This window comes from Ceratotherium simum, chromosome X, assembly GCF_057802395.1.
Source record: "Ceratotherium simum simum isolate JZ-2026a chromosome X, ASM5780239v1, whole genome shotgun sequence".
NCBI lineage: Eukaryota > Metazoa > Chordata > Mammalia > Perissodactyla > Rhinocerotidae > Ceratotherium > Ceratotherium simum.
The window spans coordinates 20374796-20394870 of NC_141940.1; the positions used below are offsets into that span (position 1 = coordinate 20374796).

The following is a 20075-nucleotide window of genomic DNA, read 5'->3' on the forward strand; positions in this document are numbered from 1 at the left end:
ATGGGCACTTCAGAGATGAAAGGGCCCTACGAGTGGCAGCCAGGGATAGCTGTTGGACCAGAAGACCCCAGATTTTATCCTCTAGTGATAACAAGTGCTTGGTGAAGGTGATGATTAACGCCAAATCAGTATCTGCACTGCTGACGTGGATGCAGGTGAGGGATATACAAGAGCTGACAAACTCAGGAAAGGAACCAAGAATTTGGTTTAACTGTGTGGAAATAATTTTAATTACAGGCATTTATGTGAACTGTTTACAATTTATGCCTAATTGCCACCCAGCACAATAACAATTATGCATATCATTAAATATGTGTCAGATTAATTTTGTTGTAAATTTTGATTATAACAGAAAGCCCTATATGTGTATGCTCTGTCTTCATAATTTGTTGCTCAGATTGCTCACAATTTAGGAAAAAATGAGACAGAACATTTGCTGGGGGACCAAGAGTGGGGGCGCTACAGAGGCGGCTGCCTGGGGTTGAATATTTACTATGGGCAGCGCACAAAGTGGATAATCAACAAATGCATAAATCCCTGCAGCTTAACTTCACCAGAGCCCTGCAGGCAGCTCCACGATCTTTTATTCATTTATTGTTGATTCTTTGGCCTTATTCATGCCCACAACATGTTCCAAACCTTTTTTGCTCTTCTTGGCCTCTCAACTTATCCCTTCCTCTCTCAACTCTTGCTCAATGGGTAAGGATGACCTCATTCTGGCCTTTTCACAGCAGGGCTGGCTGATGGCCCCCTACTCTGCCTCCCAAATTTATTTCATATTGCAATTCCTTTCTCCCAGGGGCCTCTGGCCTCTGACAAATAGGTGTGCCCTTTCCCCTGTGTTAGGCCCCTTCCCTTCCCACCTCCTTAAAGATTGGTTCCCTGCCCCAGCATTTCACTATGTCTTCAATCTCTTTTCCTGCTTTTTGCCATGCAGATAGTAGGCATTCAGTAAATCTTTGTTGAAATTTCCTTAAGATGCACATGGGACACACACACACAGCTGTCCTTGCTATTCCTCCAGCTACCACCATTTTCTTCTCTTCCTCTAATTTAACATCATACTTATTGTACATCTTATGTATCTAATTAGGTTAGAAATTCATTGAGAGAAAGGGGTTTCCATGTTATTTTTTTCTGTCTTTGGTATCAGACAGACTTGAGTTCTACCCTAGGCTCTGCCACTCAGTGACAAAGAGAACTTGGGCAACTGACATCATCTTTCTGATGTCCAATTACCTCACCCAAAAAAATGGGGATAATAATAGTACCTATCTTACACAGTTGTTGTGAGGATAAAATGACAAGTTGATGAAAAGGGCCTGACACACACTAGTAAGGATTCTTCTCAGGCAGAAACTTTCTGCTCCAATGGCTCACTCACACTGGTGATTTGTTCCCCCTACTTTGGTAATAATGAGCCAGGATTTCAACAACCTCAAGCCTTACTTATTATTCATATTCATCTTTCATTCTTAGCTCTAGATCAGTAGTTCTGATTCCTATGAGACCTAATACTCCCTCTTCATAACAAATAATTTGCGACTTCCCCTTCACTATTCTGATATTCATAGATATAGTCACAGATAATATAACCTACCTACATACATAATTTAAAAAAATCAATATAGTGACCTAACCGAAATATAAATGAGAAATGAAAGGAAAGTAATTTACAATAAAATTATATTTATTTCAATATATAAATGCAAGAGCATGGCTACATTAGGCAACATAATGAAATGCATGATTGCACCAACTTAAAATGAATAAGTTTATATTTGTGAAAAGTAAGAGGATTGGGAGCCATTACATATAAGAAAGGAAAACATAAAAAACAGATATATGGGAAAACAATAGGATAAAAGCTACTGTTGAGATAAGACAGGAGTTGGAGAATTATACACAATTTTTCTCACCTATATTATTAAAGCTCACTGGAACATTTGAAAACTGTGTGAGATACAGGATAACTCTTCATTATACAGGATTATCCCAGGCATTTAAGAAAAACTAGCATCACCGGCCTCCATCCACTAAAAGTCAGTAGCACCTCCCAAATATTGTGACAACCAAAATGTCCCCACAATTTCCTGAACATATCCTAAAGGATGGAACTCCCTTAGTTAAGAACCAGTACTCTAGAGCATGCCCAGTAAGGAAAAGGCAAATCTGGCAAAGATCATGGAAATTGCTTTCCTAGGATATGGGAATCTCCATGAGTTGGAATTCCCTGTGTTTGTAATGTTTTTGGTGACCTTCTTGGGACTCTGAGACACAATGTTGAAATCCTGATGGTGATATCAACCAACTCTAGGCTTTGCTTCCTTGTATGCTACTCTAGTCCTACTTCATCCTCTTGAATACATGTTACCAATTCATCACTGTCTCACTGATCCTGCCCATTTTCTGTCCCATAACAATTTCTTTCTCAAGGTAGGCCAACTAGCCTACACATAGCAATAGCTTTGTAACAATTGAATGTTGTCCAATGGCCATCAGGTCTTTGACTACCATGTAAGTTTCTGCCACCTTCAAACCCTCTCACTACCAGTCACTCTGACACCAAGCCTTTGACATGCAGCTAGTAAACATTTCATGGCCTATTTGTTTTCTTGATTTCATCTTGACCATTTCTTAGGTGCCAAATTTGTATTTTAATCTGTTTTAATAGTAATATGTCCAAAATGTACTCTGTTTTATTAAAGTGATGATACTGAACATTATTATTTCTTTGATGTTCCATGGATACTGTTCAATTGAAATTGTTAATTAAATACCTATTTTTTTCCAAAATTTTATCATAAAAATGATCATAATTTTCAGAACAAAGTTGAAAATATTTTTAAACGAACATCTAAAATTCCACAACCTAAATTCTACCATTAACATTTTACTGTACCTGCTTTATCAGATATACATCTGTCTCTTTCTCCATCCATCGATCCATTTTATTTTTTGATGCATTTCAAAGTAAATTGCAAACATCAATACACTTGCCCCTAAATCCTTCAGAATATATACCATTAACTAGAGTTAAATATTTGCTTATAGATTTTCTTTCGATGTAAATTTTACATATCATGAAATGCAGAAGACTTAATTCCACATTTGAAGAGTTTTGACAAATGCATACACGTGTGTGACCTAAACACCTTTCAAAATATAGAACATTATCATCATCCCAGAGTTCTCTCACTCCCCAACCCAGTGAATCCTTGCTCCATTCTCCTGGAGGCAAACACTGTTCTGATTTTTTTCCTACAATAGATTGATCTTGTCTGCTCTAGAACTTCATATGCATGTAATAAGACAGTAAGTACTTTTATATGGGAAATATTTTCACACAAAATAGTGTTGTTCCTTGTAGTATTGTTAGTAATATTCAATTTTATGAGTATATCAATGTTTGTTTATCCATTCTTATATTGATAGACCCCTGGGCTGCTTCCCGTTTGGGGCTATTATGGTTAAATCTTCTATGAATGTTCATGTACAAGTTTTTATATGGACATGTATTTTTTATTTATATTGAGTATGTAGGAGTGCAATTGCTTAGTCATAGGATAATTTAGTTTTATAAGAAGTTGCAGGACCATTTTCCAAAATTGTATCATTTTATATTCCCTTCCAAATGTAGGAAAGTTTTGATTGCTCCACATCCTTGCCCACATTTGGTGTTAACAGTTTTCTTAATTTTAACTGTTCTAGTGGGTGTTAATATCTCACTATAGTTTTAATTTGCTTTTCTCAGATGATGAATGATATTGAATACTTTTTAATGTGTGTTGGCCATTCGTATATTTGCCTTTGTGAAATGTCTGTTCAAGGCTTTTGCCCCCTTAAAAGTATTTTAAGATAAGTTTAGACTTTAGAAGACTTGCAAGAATACTATGGAGAGTTTCTGCATAATCTTCATCTGGCTTCCTCTAATGTTAGCACATCACATAGCAATTACATAACAAAATTAACACTGGCACATTACTATTAACTAAACTACAGACTTTACTAGGATTCCACCAGTTTTTCCATTGATGTCCTTTTTCTGTCCTAGGATCAAATGCAGGATGTCACATTGCAGTTACTTGTTATAGCTCTTTAGTCTCCTCCAATCTATGACAGTTTCTCAGTCTTTTGTTGTTTTTCACAACCCTGGCACTTTTGAAGAGTATTAGTTATTGCATACAGTGTCCCTCAATTTGGCTTTGCCTGATGTATTTTCAAGATTAGACTGGGGTTTTATGTTAAGGAGAAAAATGACACAGAGACAAAGTGCCCTTCTCAGCACATCATATCAGGGGGTACATGATATAGCCACGAGATTTATCACTGGGGATGTTAACCTTGACCACTCAGTCATGGTGGTATCTTCTAGATTTCTTACTGTTCAGTGGCTCTTCATAGTAACATACAGACTCAATACATACATACATACTCAGTTACAGTTCATAGTCTTTCTTATACAACCAAGTCTTTAAGTCTAGCCCATATTTAAGTAGAGGAGAATTAAACTCTACCTCCTAGAGGAAGGAGTATCAAAGAATTTGTAAATGTATCCTAACCACAGAAATTTATATTATTTGAGGGAGATGCAAATATCCCATTCTCCTTAAAGTTTCATTCATTAAATTTGGCATTCATCAGTGCATCTTGCCTACAGAAACTATTGTGCCAGTCTAAGGGTGATTTTCTATTTCCTTCATTTCTTCTGTTTTATTAGTTAGAATTATTCTATAAGAAAGAGATTCCTTTTCTTCCCCAGTACTCAATTAGTTATTTATATCAGTATGGACTCACTTATTCTTTGAGTTAAAATACAATAATATTATTATTTAGTTTATTGCTCCAATTTGTCCAGCTTCAGCCATTGGGAACTCTCCCAGGTTGGGTCTTATTTCCTTTCAACATGACCCTATCCTTTTGGTGTTCTTTAAAGCACTTTCTGCCACTACAAGATATTCTAGGTTCATCTTTTATATTCCCTGCCCCAGCCCTAGAATCATCCATTTCTCCAAGGAGCCCTGGTTGCTTTTATTGGAGAATCATGTTATAGAAAACAAGATCCATGCCTAGGTATGTTATTGCTTCTAGGCCCTCTTGGTGGACAGAGCTAGGAAATCTATGCATATACACACATATCTATAATCTATATCTGTGCATAAAAATAAATGTGAATTTACACTGATCTCTCTGATTCTAATCCAGCACAACAGGGTTTATTTTATTATTCCTCCTATGGTACGCAAAATAATGGCTCCCCCAAAGATGTCCACATTCTAATTCCTGAAACCTGTCAATATGTTACCTTACATGGTACAAGAGAATTAAGGTTGCAGATGGAATTAAAGTTTCTAATCAGCTGACCTTAAAATATGGATACTGGGGCCGGCCCGGTGGTGTAGTGGTTAGGTTCACACACTCTGCTTCGGTGGCCCAGGGTTCGTGGGTTCGGATCCCAGGCGCCATCCTACACACCACACATCAAGCCATGCTGTGGTGGCATCCCACATACAAAAGAGAGGAAGATTGGCACAGATGTTAGCTCAGGGCGAATCTTCTCACCAAATACAAAACAGAAAAAAAAGGATATTATTTTGGATTATCTGGGTGGGTCCAATATAATCAACAAGGCCCTTAAAGGTAAAAGGCAGAGGCTAAAAGGGGAGTCAAAGGGAGATGTGACTATGCAAGAAAGACACAGGGAGATGAAACACTGCTGGTTTTGAAGGTTGAGGAAAGGCACCATGAGCCAAGGTATATGAGTGGCCTCTAGAAGTGGGAAAACACAAGGAAAAAGACTGTGCCTTATAGCCACCAGAAAGGAATACCTTCATTTTAGCTCATTGAGACCCATGTTGGAATTCTAGCTCATCGATCTGTAACATGATAAATTTGCATAATTTTAAGCCACTAAGTTTGTGGTAATTTGTTGTGGCAGTGATAGAAAACTAATACACCCTCAGTGCTTATTTGTAACTTCTTTCTCTGGTAGAGGAATCTGGCTCTCACTATCTATAATACACTTGCTTATTTTTTTCTACCCTGATATAGTCATAATGTAGTTTCAGAATTGCTGAACCATACCTGTGTAAGAAATATATTTACCAACTAGAGTACAGCGGTTGTATACAGGTCTTGTTTTCTTTATCTTTAAAATACTGTCTAGACAAACAAGTTTTCCAAAATTATTGTCAGCTCCTTTCCTCTCCACTTCCTTCAATGAAGTTATTTCATATTTGTAACAGAGTTAGATTTATTTGCCATAGTCTTCACTCTATCCAGGGTTCCCCAGACATCCTGGTTAATTTTTTCTAAATCTGCATACAATAAGTCACTCTCCATGGGGTACAGATATATGGGTTTTGACAAATGCGTAGTCATGCATCCATAACTACGGTACCATACAGAATATTTTCACTACCTTGAAAATTCCCTTGTGTGGCCTCTCGGTAGTCAACTTCTTTTTTTTTTTTTTTTTTTTCTTTTAATTTTTGTTTATTGCAGTAACATTGGTTTATAACATTGTAAAAATTTCAGGTGTACATCATTGTACTTCTATTTCTGCATGGACCACATCATGTTCACCACCAAAATACTAATTACAACCCATCACCACACACATGCACCGAATTATCCCTTTCATCCTCCTCCCTCCCCCCTCCCCTCTGGCAACCACCAATCCAATCTCTGTCCCTATGTATCCGTCCATTGTTGTCACTATCTACTACTTAATGAAGGAAATCATACGGTATTTGACCTTCTCCCTCTGACTTATTTCACTTTGCATTATACGCTCAATGTCCATCCATGTTGTCACAAATGGCTGGATTTCATCGTTTCTTATGGCTGAGTAGTATTCCATTGTGTATATATACCACAGCTTCTTTATCCATTCGTCCCTTGATGGGCACTTAGGTAGTCAACTTCTGACCCTCTCCTGACTCCTGGAAACCACAGATCTGCTCTCTATCCATATAGTTTTACCTTTTGCAGAATATTATATAAATGGATTATACACTATGTAGCCGTTGTAATCATGCTGTTTTCACTTAGCAAAATGCACTTAAGATTTATCTGTGTTGTTGCAGGAATCAATCCTCTGTTCTTTTTGATTGCTGAGTAATATCCCATGACACCCCAGTTTGTTTATCCATTCACCTTTTGAAAGACGTCTAGATTGTTTTCAATTTGGGGAAATAATGAATAACACACTTTAAGCCTTCATCTGCAGGTTGTTGTGTGAATATAAGTTTTCAATTTACTTGAGTAAATTTTGAGGCGTGGGATTGTTGAGTCGTATGGTAACTTTAGGTTTAACTTCATAAGAAATTGTGTAACTGTTTTCCAATTAGATGTACAACTTTTGTCCATTTTTAAATAGTTTTTTGTCCTCTCATTATTGAGTTGTAGTAGTGTTTTACATATCTTGGATAGTAGTATATATATAAATATATAAATAATATTTTCTCCCAATATGTGACTTTTCTATTCTTAATTATGTTCTGTGATGAGCAGTAGTTTTTAATTTTGATGGAATCTGTCTTATCAATTTTTTATTGTTATTGCTTTCTGTGACCTGTATAAGAAACTCTTGCCTACACACTTAGTAACAAAGATATTCTCTCATATTTTCTTCTAAAAGCTTTATGGTTTTCCCTTTACAATTAGGCCTATGATCCATCTAGAAATAATTTTTATGTATGCTATGACAAAAAGCTTGAGATTCACTGTTTTAACACATGGAATTTTTGTATATGCTCTCACAAAAAGTTTGAGATATATTTTTCATTTTTTCCCACACGGATATCTAGTTATTCTAGCACCATTTGTTAAAAAAGCAAATCAAAGCAAAGTAAAACAAAAATACTTGCTTTCCCCACTGGATTGCTTGGGTGCTTTTGTCAAAAATCACATGGCTATATAAGTTTGAGTCTGTTTCTGGATTCTTTGTTGTATTTGAATGATATGTCTGTCATTCCTAAGATGAGTATCACACTTTCTTGATTACTATTCCTTACTATTAAGTCCTTAAATCAAGTGATATACGTCCTTCAACTATGTTCCTCTTCAACATTGCTTTGATTTTTCTGTCTTTTGAATTTTCATATTAACTTTATAATCAATTTGTCAATTTCTATAAAGAAGTCTGCTGATATGGATTGTGGTTGTGTTGAAACTGTAGATCAATTTTGGGAGAAATTATTTCTTAATGGAGTCTCCTAAACCATGAACATGGTGTATTTACACCATTTATTGAATATTTCTTTGATTTTTTAAAAGAATTTTTGTACTTTTTAGTGTAGAGGTCTTGTACATTTTTGTTAAATTTATTGAGACTAATTGTAAGTGGAATTGCTTTTTAATTTCATTTTCCAAAGATTTTTGTGGTGCTATATAAAAATGCAGTCGATGCTTATATAATAATATTGTATCCTGTGACATTAATAAATTCCAGGAGGATAGGCACATAGGTCAACCAAACAAAATAGAGAACCCAGAAAAAGACCTATGCAAATATGCCAACTGATTTTGGACAAAGATACAAAGGTAATTCAGTAGAAGAAGGATAGCCTTTTTAAGAAGTCGTGTTGGAGCAATTGGACACCAATAGGTAAAAAAATGAATCTTGACCCAAACCTCACAACTTATACAACACTAAACTCAAAATGTATCATAGATATATGATATTTATATCATGGATATAAATATGAAAAGCTTTTAGGAAAAAATCATAGGAGGATATCTTCAGAATCTTCAGCATCTAGGGCTAGGCAAATCATTCTTAGATTTGACACCAAAAACATCATCCATAAAAGGAAAAACTGATTAATTGAACACTCTCAAAATTTTAAAATTTCTCTGCAGAAGTCACTGTTAAGGGGATGAAAAACAAGGTACACACTGAGAGTAACCATTTGCAAAGAACGTATCGAAGAACTGGTATCTGAAATTTTAAAAGAACATCCAAAACACAACAGTAAAAAAAATCAATCTAATTATTATAATAATTAGGCTGCATCTTCCTTTCCAATCTTTATGCCTTTTATTTTGATCTTGCCTTATTGCAATGGCTAGGACTTCCAAGACAGTGTTGAATAGTAGTTGTGAGAGCAGGCATCTTTGTCTTGTTTTCAATATTAATGGCAAAGAATTCAATATTTTAGCAATGAATAAAATGTTAGCTGTAAATTCTATATAAACACCCTTTATCAAATTGAAAGTTCCCTCTTATTCGTATTTATAATGAATTAGTGTTTAATTTTGTCAAATGTCTGCATCCATTAAAATTATCATTTCTTTTCTCCTTTGTTCTCTCAACGTACTGAATGAATGATTGATTTTTGAATGCTAAATGAACCTTGCATTCTTGGGACAAACTACACCTGTCATGATACATTAGCCTCTTTATATATTGCTGGATTTGACTGTCAACATTTTGTTAAGGAGTTTTGTATATATATTCACGGGGGGTAGTTATCTGTATTTCTCCTGTATATATAATGTCTTTGTGGGTTTTTGTTTTAGAGTTAAGTTGGCCTCATAAAATGAATTTGGATGTGTGCCTTCTTCCTTTATTACGTGAAAGTGTTTGTATAAACATCATTGTTAATGTTTTGATAGAATTCGCAATGAAACTATCTGGCCCTGGAGTTTCACTGTAGAAAGGTTTTTGATATTTCAATTTTTAAAATAGATTTAGGAATGTTCAAATTTTCTTCTATCAGTTTCAACTTTAGTCAGTTTTGGTAAGTTTTATTTTGAAAAAATCTGCCAAATTTATTGGCATAAAGTTATTCATAATAGCCTATTGTTATCTTCCTTTTCATAGTTTTATTGAGGCCTAAAGTACATACCATAAAATTCACCCCATGTATATGTAACAATTCAATTATTTCATTAGATTTATAGAGTGGTGCTGCCATCATGACAATTCAGTTTTAGAATGTTTTCATCCCCCTATAAAGTTCCCTTTTGTCCATTTATAGTTAATCTTAGCTCTCCTATATAATCCCAGGATTATAGTTAATCCTAATCTTAGACAATCACTAATGTACTTTCTGTTTCTAAAAATTTACCTTTCTACTAGTTATGTCCTATGAGTGGACTCATACAAATGTAGCTTTTGAATATTGCTTCTTTCTCTTAGAATAATGTTACTGAAGTTCATCCTTGTTATAGTACATATCAGTGGTTCATTGTTTAAATTGCCAAAAAGCATTCCACTGTATAGATAAACTACCTTATTTTTATCCATTTACCAGTTGACAGATACTTGTAATGTTGCCAGTTTGAGGCTATTATGAACAATGTTGCTATGAATATTGCTGTACATGTTTTTAAGCATATGTTTTCATTTCTCTTGGGTAGATCCCTTTGAGTGGAATTGTTCGGTCACACTATAAATCTAAGCTAAATATAAAAGAAACTGTCATACTATTTTCCAAAGTGAATGTACAATTTTGCATTCCCATCAGCAATGCATGAGGGTTCCAATTTCTCCACATCCATACCAATACTTAGTATAGCCTGTCTTTATCAAAGTACACATTCTAGAGTGTAGGTGTGTATTGGTGTTTTATCGTTTCATTTTGTATTTCCATGATGACTAATGATATTTAGCATCTTTTCATGTGCTTATTAGACATTTGTTTGTTTTCTTTAGGGAAATGTCTATTTAAATCATTATCCAAGTCTTTAATTGGATTATTTGTCTGCTTATTATTGAGTTATAATAGTTCTTCATATTTCTGGATAAAAATGCTTTAGCGGATATATGATTTGGAAATATTTTCCTCCTGTCCAGGCTTGTATTTTCATTTTCTTAATGTGTATTGAAGCTCAAATGTTAATTCTGATGAAATCCAATTTATAAATTGTTTTTCCAATTATGGATCATATCTTTGGTGGTGTATCTAAGAAACTTTGGCCTAACCCAAGACTGGGAAGATTTTTTCTTATATTTTTTCTAGAAATTTTGCAGTTTTAGATTTTACATTTAGGTCTGGGATGCACTCTGAGTTAATTTTTTGTGTATGATGTGAGGTAAGTGCCTAACTTTTCTATTTCTAGGCTATTGAGTGTTTTTATCATGAAAATGTGATTGATTTTGTCAAAAGCTTTTGCTGTGTCTATTGAAATGGTCATGTAGCTTTTGTCTTTTAATCTATGGTTTATTACATTGATTTTCAGATGTTAAACCGACCATTTATCTCTGGGATAAATTCTCTTTAGTGGTGATATATAATCCTTTTTATGTGCTACTAGATTTGGTTTGTTACTATTTTGTTGTGAATTTTTTGCATCTCGATTTATTAGGGATATTTGTCTGTAGTTTTATTTATGATGTCTTTGCTTGATTTTGAGATCAGGTTAATATTGGCCTCACAGAATGAGTGGTAAAGTGTTCCCTTGTCTTCTATTTTTTGGAACAGTTGTGGAGAATTGGTGTTAATTTTTAACAAATATTTGGTAGAATTCACCAGTAAAGCCATCTTTTTCTGAGCTTTTCGTTCTTTGGGGAGTTTCATTACTAACTCAATCTCTTTACTTGTTATATGTCTGTTCAGATTTTCTATTTCTTCTTAAGTCAGTTTTGGTAGTATGTTTCTAGGAATTTGTCCATTAGTCAGGTTCTCTAATTTGTTTGTGTACATGTTTCATAATATTCACTTAAAATCCTTTCTATTCTGTAAGGTGTTTTTTCCCCTTCTGGCTTCAGTCAAGATTTCCTCTTTGTATTTGGTTTCTGTGGTCTGAATATAATATGCCCAGTTGTGTATGTGTGTGTGTGTGTGTATGTGTGTGTGTGTGTGTGTGTGTGTGTGTTTTGTATTTATTTTGGTTGGTGTTCTCTGAGCTTACTGGGTCTATGGTTTGGTATCTGTCAATTTTTGGAAAGTTCTTAGCCATTAATGCTTCAAACAGTTCAGCCTTGTTCTCTCTTTGTGGTATTCAGTCACATGTATATTACTCCTTTTGATATTGTCCCACAATTTTTCCATAGTTTTTCTTTTTCCCCTTCCCTCTGTCAGAGCCACTAAAGGATGTTTTCTAATCCTCACTGTGAGAATATTATGGAGTTCCTGGAGGAAAAGTCCACAAAAGTGTGGGAAGACCCCTATGTTTGTGCTCTGCAGGAGTTTTTCACTCCCACACTAGTCCACACTTAACCTCCAAAAATTTTTCATAATTACTAGTGAATTAAGTAGTCCTACTGCTGATGGCTTCCAGAAAGTCTCCTCTAGGTAAGTAGATCTGGATACTCCTGTCTCCAGATTTTGAAGTGCTTGGTTTCCCTGCCACCTCAATTCTCTGAGTCCAAGAAAAGTCATTGATTTTCTATTTGTCCAGCATTTTCTTGTTGTAAGGATGGGAATGACAACTTCCAAGCTTTTTCCATGGTAAGACTGAAACTCAGAGTTCACTGTGTTTTTTTAATTAAGAGAAAAAAAGTCTTTTATATTTACTAAGATCTCTACCCTTTTCAATTATGTTTATTTCTTCTAGAGTATCTGAGTTTTCAACCAGTATTATTTCCATTTTGTCTGTAGAAATTCCTTTAGCAGTTCTTGTAGTGTAAGTCTGCTGACGACTAATTTTCTTAGTTTTCTTATGTATGGAAACATTTTTATTTTGCTTTCATTCCTGAGAAATATTTTTACTTGATATAGAATTATTGGTTGATTGTCTGCTTACGTGTTTTAGTTCTATAAGATTTTGTCCCATTATCTTTTGTCTCCATAGCTTCTGATTAGAAGCCCATGGTCATTTGAACTGTTGTTCATCTTTATGTAATGTGTCATTTTTCTCTGGTGACTTTCAAGCTATTTCTCCACATCTTTGGTTTCCAACAGTTTAACTGTAATGTGCCTAGGAGTGGTTTCCTTTGTATTTATTCTGTTTTGGTTTCATTGAATTTTCTGAATCTGTAAATTTATGCGTTTCATCAAATTGCGGAAATTTGGGGGTATTATTTCCCCAGATATATTTTCTGCACCTTTTCCATCTGGTGCTCCAATTAATTAAGGCTCTGTTCATTTTTCCTGAAATTTTCTCTCTTCTTCAGAGTCAATACTATTGATCTGTTAACAAATTTATTGTCTCTTTTCTAATTTATCGTCCTTCAATGAATTTTTATGTTCCAGATATTGTGTTATTAAGTTCTGGAATTTCCATTTGCTTCTTTTTTATAGTTTACATTTCACTGCTGAGATTTTTTTCATTATTTATAAGCATATTTTCTTTTTTTCATTGAGTATGGATATAATAGCTTTTTAAAAAACCATTTTCTGATAATCCAACATCTGGATTATCTTGGACTTGGTCCTCTTTATTATCTTTTCTCTTGTTACTGGGTCACATTTTTCTGGTTTGTTGTGTGTCAAGTAATTTTAGATTGTATTCTGGACACGTGTTATGTTGTAGAGATTGTGGATTATTTCATATTTCTCTGAAGATGATTGATATTTCCATTTTAGCAGGTATTAACTTATTTGGATTCAGATTTTGAAGTCTGTCTCTTTGATGACAGATCAGATCTCAGTTAAGTTATCTTATCCTTAACTGTTCTTCTTGAAGTCTTCTCCACACAGATGTAGTTCAGGGTTCAGCCAGAGATTTTGGCAGAGATTACATACAGACTTTGGGGCTCATCCTCTGTGGCTTTCTCCTTTATGGAATTTTCCTCTCACTTTGCAGTGTCAGCGTTTCCCCTAAACTTGGTGCTGTGATTTTTCAAGCCAGAAGGACTATGGGTTCCCTACTGGAATTTTGGTCTTCCCACATGGCATTGACTGCATCTGGCTCTAAGGCAAAAAGTCATGAAATTAGGTAACTCGTCCTATGCTACCTTCTTTTTCCAAGTGTCAATTCCGAGAATCTGCTTGCTTTTGTTCACTCTACAGAGCTTTTAGGTCATTGTTTCTTGTATTTTGTCTAGAGTTTATAGTTGTTATCTACGTGAGGGTAAGAACTTTGTTGGCCATATCAGAGGTAGAAATATTTGATCATTGTTTTGAATTTCTGGTTTTTCTTTGTTGTTATAATATGACATAAAACCACTTGCCTTCTATCGATCTGATGATCTCATCCAGCATGGGATTTCTCCTTGCCTCTTTTAACTGACAGCCACAATCCTCTACTATGGTACACTGTGATTTGTCTCTGGGACTTCATCAGTATTTCAACCAGATTAATCTACCATGATGTTATTTTTCTGATCTGTACTATTGTCTTCCCAAATATAAACCCAATTGTTTTCACATTGACAAACAAAGGTGTGGGAGAAATTTGTTAAAAAGGTAGTCAGTGAGGTCTTTTGAGTGTGATTTAGGATTCCAAACTGGCTTCAATATGACCAACGAGAGGCCCCCATATTTCTGCAGAATAGTCAATGTGAAACAACTATGAGTAAAATAATTTTAACTTTTTTTTGCTGTTTTTATACAGTGTTCATATTTTATTCAAATAGCCAGACCTCTGTTAAGTTCTGATAATGTGCCAAGTATATGCTATCCGGGGACTCTGTATTAATCTACTTGGGCTGCCGTAACAAATTACCACAGGCTGGGTGGCTCAAACAGCAGAAATTTATTTTCTTCAGTTCTGGAGGCTGGAAGTCCAAGATCAAGGTGTCAGCATGGTCAGTTTCTGATGAGAGCTCTCTTTGTGGCTTGCAGATGGCTGCCTTCTTGCTGTGTCCTCACGTGGGGAAGAGAGAAAGAGTAAGCTCTCTGATGTCTCTTCTTATAAAGATAATAATCCTATTGTATCAGGACTCCACCCTTATGACCTCATTTAACCTTAGTTACCTCCATAAAGGCCCCATCTCCAAATACAGCCACATTGGGAGTTGGGGTTTCATTTGAACATTTGAATTTCCATGAGACACAAACATTCAATCCATAGCAGGTTCCAAGATGAATATGACACAAGGCTCACTGTTATGTACAACTTTCATGTACCCAACAGAAATAGGCAAATGAGCTTCGATAAAGAGACATGTAATATATTAATCTTAACTTTAAAATTTGATAAAATAAATGAGAAGAGAGGGAACTTTTAAATTGCACATTGAAGTTTTCACTTGGTTCTCACAGATCATAGCTTAACAGCAATGCATGTAAAAAATGTAGAGTCAGAAGTCAATACTCATTCAGTGTATATCCACATTAACCATAGTTTAAAAAGCCACTATCAATTTAGATTATATTTATAGGAGTAGAATATCCAAAATGAAGGATATAATAATCTTGCTGTTCTCTGTCCTTGCAAGATGACAACTGAAATACTTTACTCAATTCTAGGTGCCATAATTCATGAATATTATAAATAAACCAGCACACACTTAGATGAGTGACCAGGAAGGGTAAGGAATACAAAACTATATCATACAAAGAGTGGTTGAACAAACTGGTAAGAATGGCCCAGAGAATATAAAACCAAAAGGGCTACAATCTCAGCTTTTAAATATGTAAGTGAATAATGCATAAATGAAGCATTTTACTTTTTGGAGACATAATTAGGTTGATTATAAGGAAAAATACTCAAATAGTCAGAGCCGTCTGAAGATGGAATGGGTTGAGTTGGGACATAGTGAGCTCCGTGTCGTTAATGGTATGTAAGTACCAATTAGATGACCACCAGCAGGAATGTAGTAGAAGGAATTCTAGCATCAACTAGGAACTGGACTAGAAATCCTCTCAGGGTGCTTCCAACATGAAGATTCTTTAAGAGTATGATTCTTAAGATCACTGGAGAATTATCTCTTCTGCAAAATAATCTATCAAGATCTCTCATTTAAATATTAAGCAATTCTGATAGATTTAATATGAAATTCAATTTCTTAATTGGGTAAACTGAGACACAAATTAAACTATGAATGCACTCCTTTCCTGTTATATTTGTTTGTTGTTTGTACTGGAGCTATTCTTTATCACTGTCTTCAATAGTGGATATGACACGAGCCCACCTATACATCACATTTGATTGCCCCATGACAGTATTCAACTGATTAGCAAGTGTTTTTGAAAATTCATTCTATGCTTAGCACTGGATAGGGCCTGTGTAGTAATAGAAGTCTCAGACAGAGCCCCTGCCCCCAGGGATTTCCACTGTCCTTAGGGAGTGTATAGGAACACAAAGACTCAAGGGAATGGACCAGACTGTGATTTCACATATGGGAGGTTGATGTGGGTGAGAGTGGTCAAGGGTACAAAACATAAGCTAGTATGTCCAAGAATGAACTTGTATTTTTCACACCCTGGGTACCTGTTCCTCTTTTTTGCGTCCTTATTTCAGTGAATAGAATCACTTTTCACCGAGTTGTCCAAGCAGAAATTTGAGAGTCATCTTTGATGCCACCCTACCCTTCTACCCAAATCATCAAATCTGTTGGTAGATAATGCCAATTTAACCTTTATCTCGTAAATATTTTTTCTCTGTTGTACCTGCTACCACCATAGTCAAGACTTCTTGAAAAACTGCAACTTCTACTAACTGGTGTCCCTACCTCTCTTTATCCTACTCATTCACCACACTATAGATGGAATGATCTTTCTCAACTCCAACATGAGGGTGCCACTCTTCTACTCAAACCTTTTCATTGGTGCCTCATTGCTCTAAATATAAATTTCATACTCCTTGATATGGTGCTAAAAGCCCTTCATAATCTGGTCCCAGCCTCTTTCTCCAGCATCACCTCTTGCCTCTTTTATGCTCTATGTTCCTGCCATACCTAAGTCATTTAAAATCTTGAACTTCCTTCCCATGTTCTTGCTTGCCTCCAGACGTTTCAGCATTCTAGCTCTTTCTGCATGGAGCACTCTTTCCCTTGTGCCTGGAGGACCTCAAAATATTTTTCATGTCTCCTCTTAGACGTTATTTCCTTTGAGAAACCATTCCTGACCACTCCTTTCTCAAATCTGGGTTTGGTTCCTCTCCTCTGTGGTACGAATATCCTGTATTTTCCACTATCTTATGCCTGTTTCCATACTACAGTGTAATGGCCTGCTCACTTGTCTCTATATTTCATTAGCCTGTGAGATGTGCAAAGGCAGAGACGTTAGCAGTCTTGTTAATGTACATCCAGTTATTAACACTTTACTTGGCACATAATAGGCACTCAGTAAATAGATGAATAAAAGGGGGGTAAGATATACCAGAACATGGAGGGAGACCAGTATCAGCAAAGGCAAATAGATTGAAATAAGCATGTATTCTAGGGGAGTAAGCAGGGAGGGCATGTTTCATGAAGTGAGCAGAACTGCTTGATAGTAGTCCAGAGTATATATACATAAGAATGGTGGCAAAGTTGGAGGGGCAGAGAAGGGTCAGATTCCAGGGGACCTCGAACGCCAGAGTGAAGAATTTCAACTTGATGAACAAGGCAATAAGAAATTCTTGGAAGAAACATTTTTAAATCTCTGCTTTGGGTTATCTACTTTTTACACACTGCTCCTCCTGAAGTATAAGAGAAAAAAAGGCGAAGGCAGCACCACTTATTAGGAGGTTGACCTTAGACAAATTTTTTGTTTGTTTTTATCAGCCATTTTTGAGGTATAATTTAGAATTCACCAATAGTAAGTATACAGTTCTACGAGTTGTGGCAAATGTATATAGACATGTAACCACCACCACAATCAAGATAAAGAACACTTCTTTCATCCCCAAAAGTTCTCTCATTCCCCTTTGCAGAAGTCTTGTACTCCCAACCCCAGTCCCTGGCAACCACTGATCTGTTCTCCATACCTATAGTTTGCCTTTTCTAGAATGCCATATAAATGGAATCATATGATATATAGCCTTTTAGGTCTGGCTGCTTTCACTTAGCATAACATGTCTTTAAGATTCATCTGTGTTTGTTACATGTATCAATAGTCTGTTCCCCTTTTTTTGCTGAGTAGTACCCTGTAGTTTGGATGTAGCACAATTTATTTATCTATTCACCAGTTGATGGGCATTTGGAATGATTACAGTTTGGGGCTATTATGAATAAAGTTATTGTGAACATTCAAGTAGCAGTGGTGCTATGCTTGCCTAGTCCCTCAACTCAGAGCAAAGGTGCCTGGCAAGAAATGAATGGGTCCTGGAAGAGACTGTAGGGCCAAGAACCCATCAGGGCTTAAACTTCTCTCCCCTTCTGCCTGGTCTAATTCATCGGCACTATTATGAGGATATTGTTATTGGTGACCACAAGTTGGAAAAAAAAAAAAAAACAGCGATTTCTCACTTCTCATTTGAAGATTTTTGTGAATACAGATACATTGTTGTCACTCAAATATTTGTATCTCTCTCTCTCCCTCCTGTTTTCTGTATTATCCTATTTAAATTTATTTTTCCTATATTTCTGTACCTCTTTTCTCTTCTTCTTTCTCTTTTCTTCCTTTCCTCCTCTTCCTGTCTTTTCCATCTGTCCTTCCCTTTCCTTACTACCTCCATTCTCTTTCCTTTCTATTCCCTCTTTCCTTCCCTGTCATATTCTAGCATAGATATTTGTCTTTACAAAATGTTTAAATCAAGGATGTAGCCAATTTACAGGAACTGTTATACACCATAAGCATTTTGTGCACTGCCAACTCATTTTATTTACTTGTTTTAACTGTGAGAATACTAAGCACAGTCCCATTTCTGTTACATGAGATCACATCAGTCAATTACACCTAATTTCCTCTAGTGATTCTGAGAATTTCAGTCAGATAGAGCTTTTATGTTTTGCTTTAAAGTACGTAGTTGTTGATTCCTATGCTGCATACCGCTGCCAACCCTCCTGCCCCCCATTAAAACTCCTATGTTTTGACAAATTGGAGTCATTAGGATTTCAGTCCTCTGAAATAGGCTTAATCATTCAGGTGGTGATGTTTTATGTTCAAACTTTTGTATTAACAAACTCCCCCATTTCTTTTTCTTGTTAAATAGGAACCTGATATTTAAGCATCCTAAATTAGCGTTACAGGTGCACTTTCAGCCCACCCGTGAAGATCTGCACTCAGATTTCCACATCTAATGCCAGAGAGCATTAGGGGGACTAAAGAAGTCCATTTTATAGCTTTATTAGAATTGCTCTTTTTGTACCTTAGGCCTTTTTTCACAAGGTCTTGGCTTAAGAGTCTGTGCTAGTTAACTCATATTCTGTTTCCTTTCCCAGGATCATGAAGCCCTTCCTGACAACGAAATGTGGAGGTGGGGGTACTTACTGTGGTCCAGTCCTGCTAGCTATGAGTGAGGAGGCACAAGAACAAGGGGGCTTCAAGGAAGTGTGGTGTTTAGCGTATGCAGGGAAATAATACCAGTGTCAAAGAACCAAATTGGAACATCACTATCTTGGGAAATAGCTTTAGGAAGGAAGGATAGGAGAAAGAAAGAGGGAGGAGGAGAGAAGAGGCAAAGAGAGGGAAAAGGGTAGGAGGAGGTGATAATGTAGAAGAAGAATTCAAAGACAACTTCTACCTCCTGCTCCTCCTCAAGAATTCTTATTTCCAGGCTAAGGCAGCCCAGGCTTCTGAGCAGTCCCTCACCAGCGTGGTTTCCAGACTTTTCAGCATCCTGCTCTCTCCCTTCTGAAGTACATTGTAGCTTGTGGCTGCTACCCAAATGTTCCACCCATCCTGCTATATTCATTGAACACTTCAAGTACAGGTCTGTCAAGCACAGAGCCGGGCTGTGCTATCACTCTCTTGTTTCTAACTCTATCTTTCTATTAATGCAGATGAAGACGGATTTAGTTCTCTGTGCAGACACAACACACAAGTGAATATTATTGAGCTAACAGTCCCTGAAAACCCTAAATCTTTTTTACATGTGTTGCTACTTAGCCACATCTCATCCTTTGCTCGTGCATCTGGTTGTTTTTGGACCCGAATGCAGGATTTCACATTTATGTTGCACAGTTTGTGAAGACTTAAAAATTATTTTTGATGCATGTGTTACTAAGCTTATTGCAAAGGTTTTTGAAAATAACTCTCATCAATTTTGCAGTCAAGTAAATGTCGTATTTTGTTTTGTTTTCGTTCTGAAAATTAATTTTCAGAATGAAGGCACAGATAATTAAGCTTTCAAGGGCATTTAGATTTTCAAAA

The 20075-nt window shown here is 35.9% G+C and overlaps 1 protein-coding gene across 1 annotated transcript in view; it reads left to right on the forward strand.

Annotated features, from left to right (window-relative positions):
• IGSF1 (immunoglobulin superfamily member 1) overlaps positions 1-20075 on the forward strand; it is a 49208-nt gene continuing 29133 nt past the window's right edge. Inside the window, 2 exon segments of the mRNA XM_004437280.3 lie at positions 1-101; positions 19145-19267. Of these exon segments, the coding sequence (XP_004437337.3) occupies positions 1-101; positions 19145-19267 (224 nt within the window).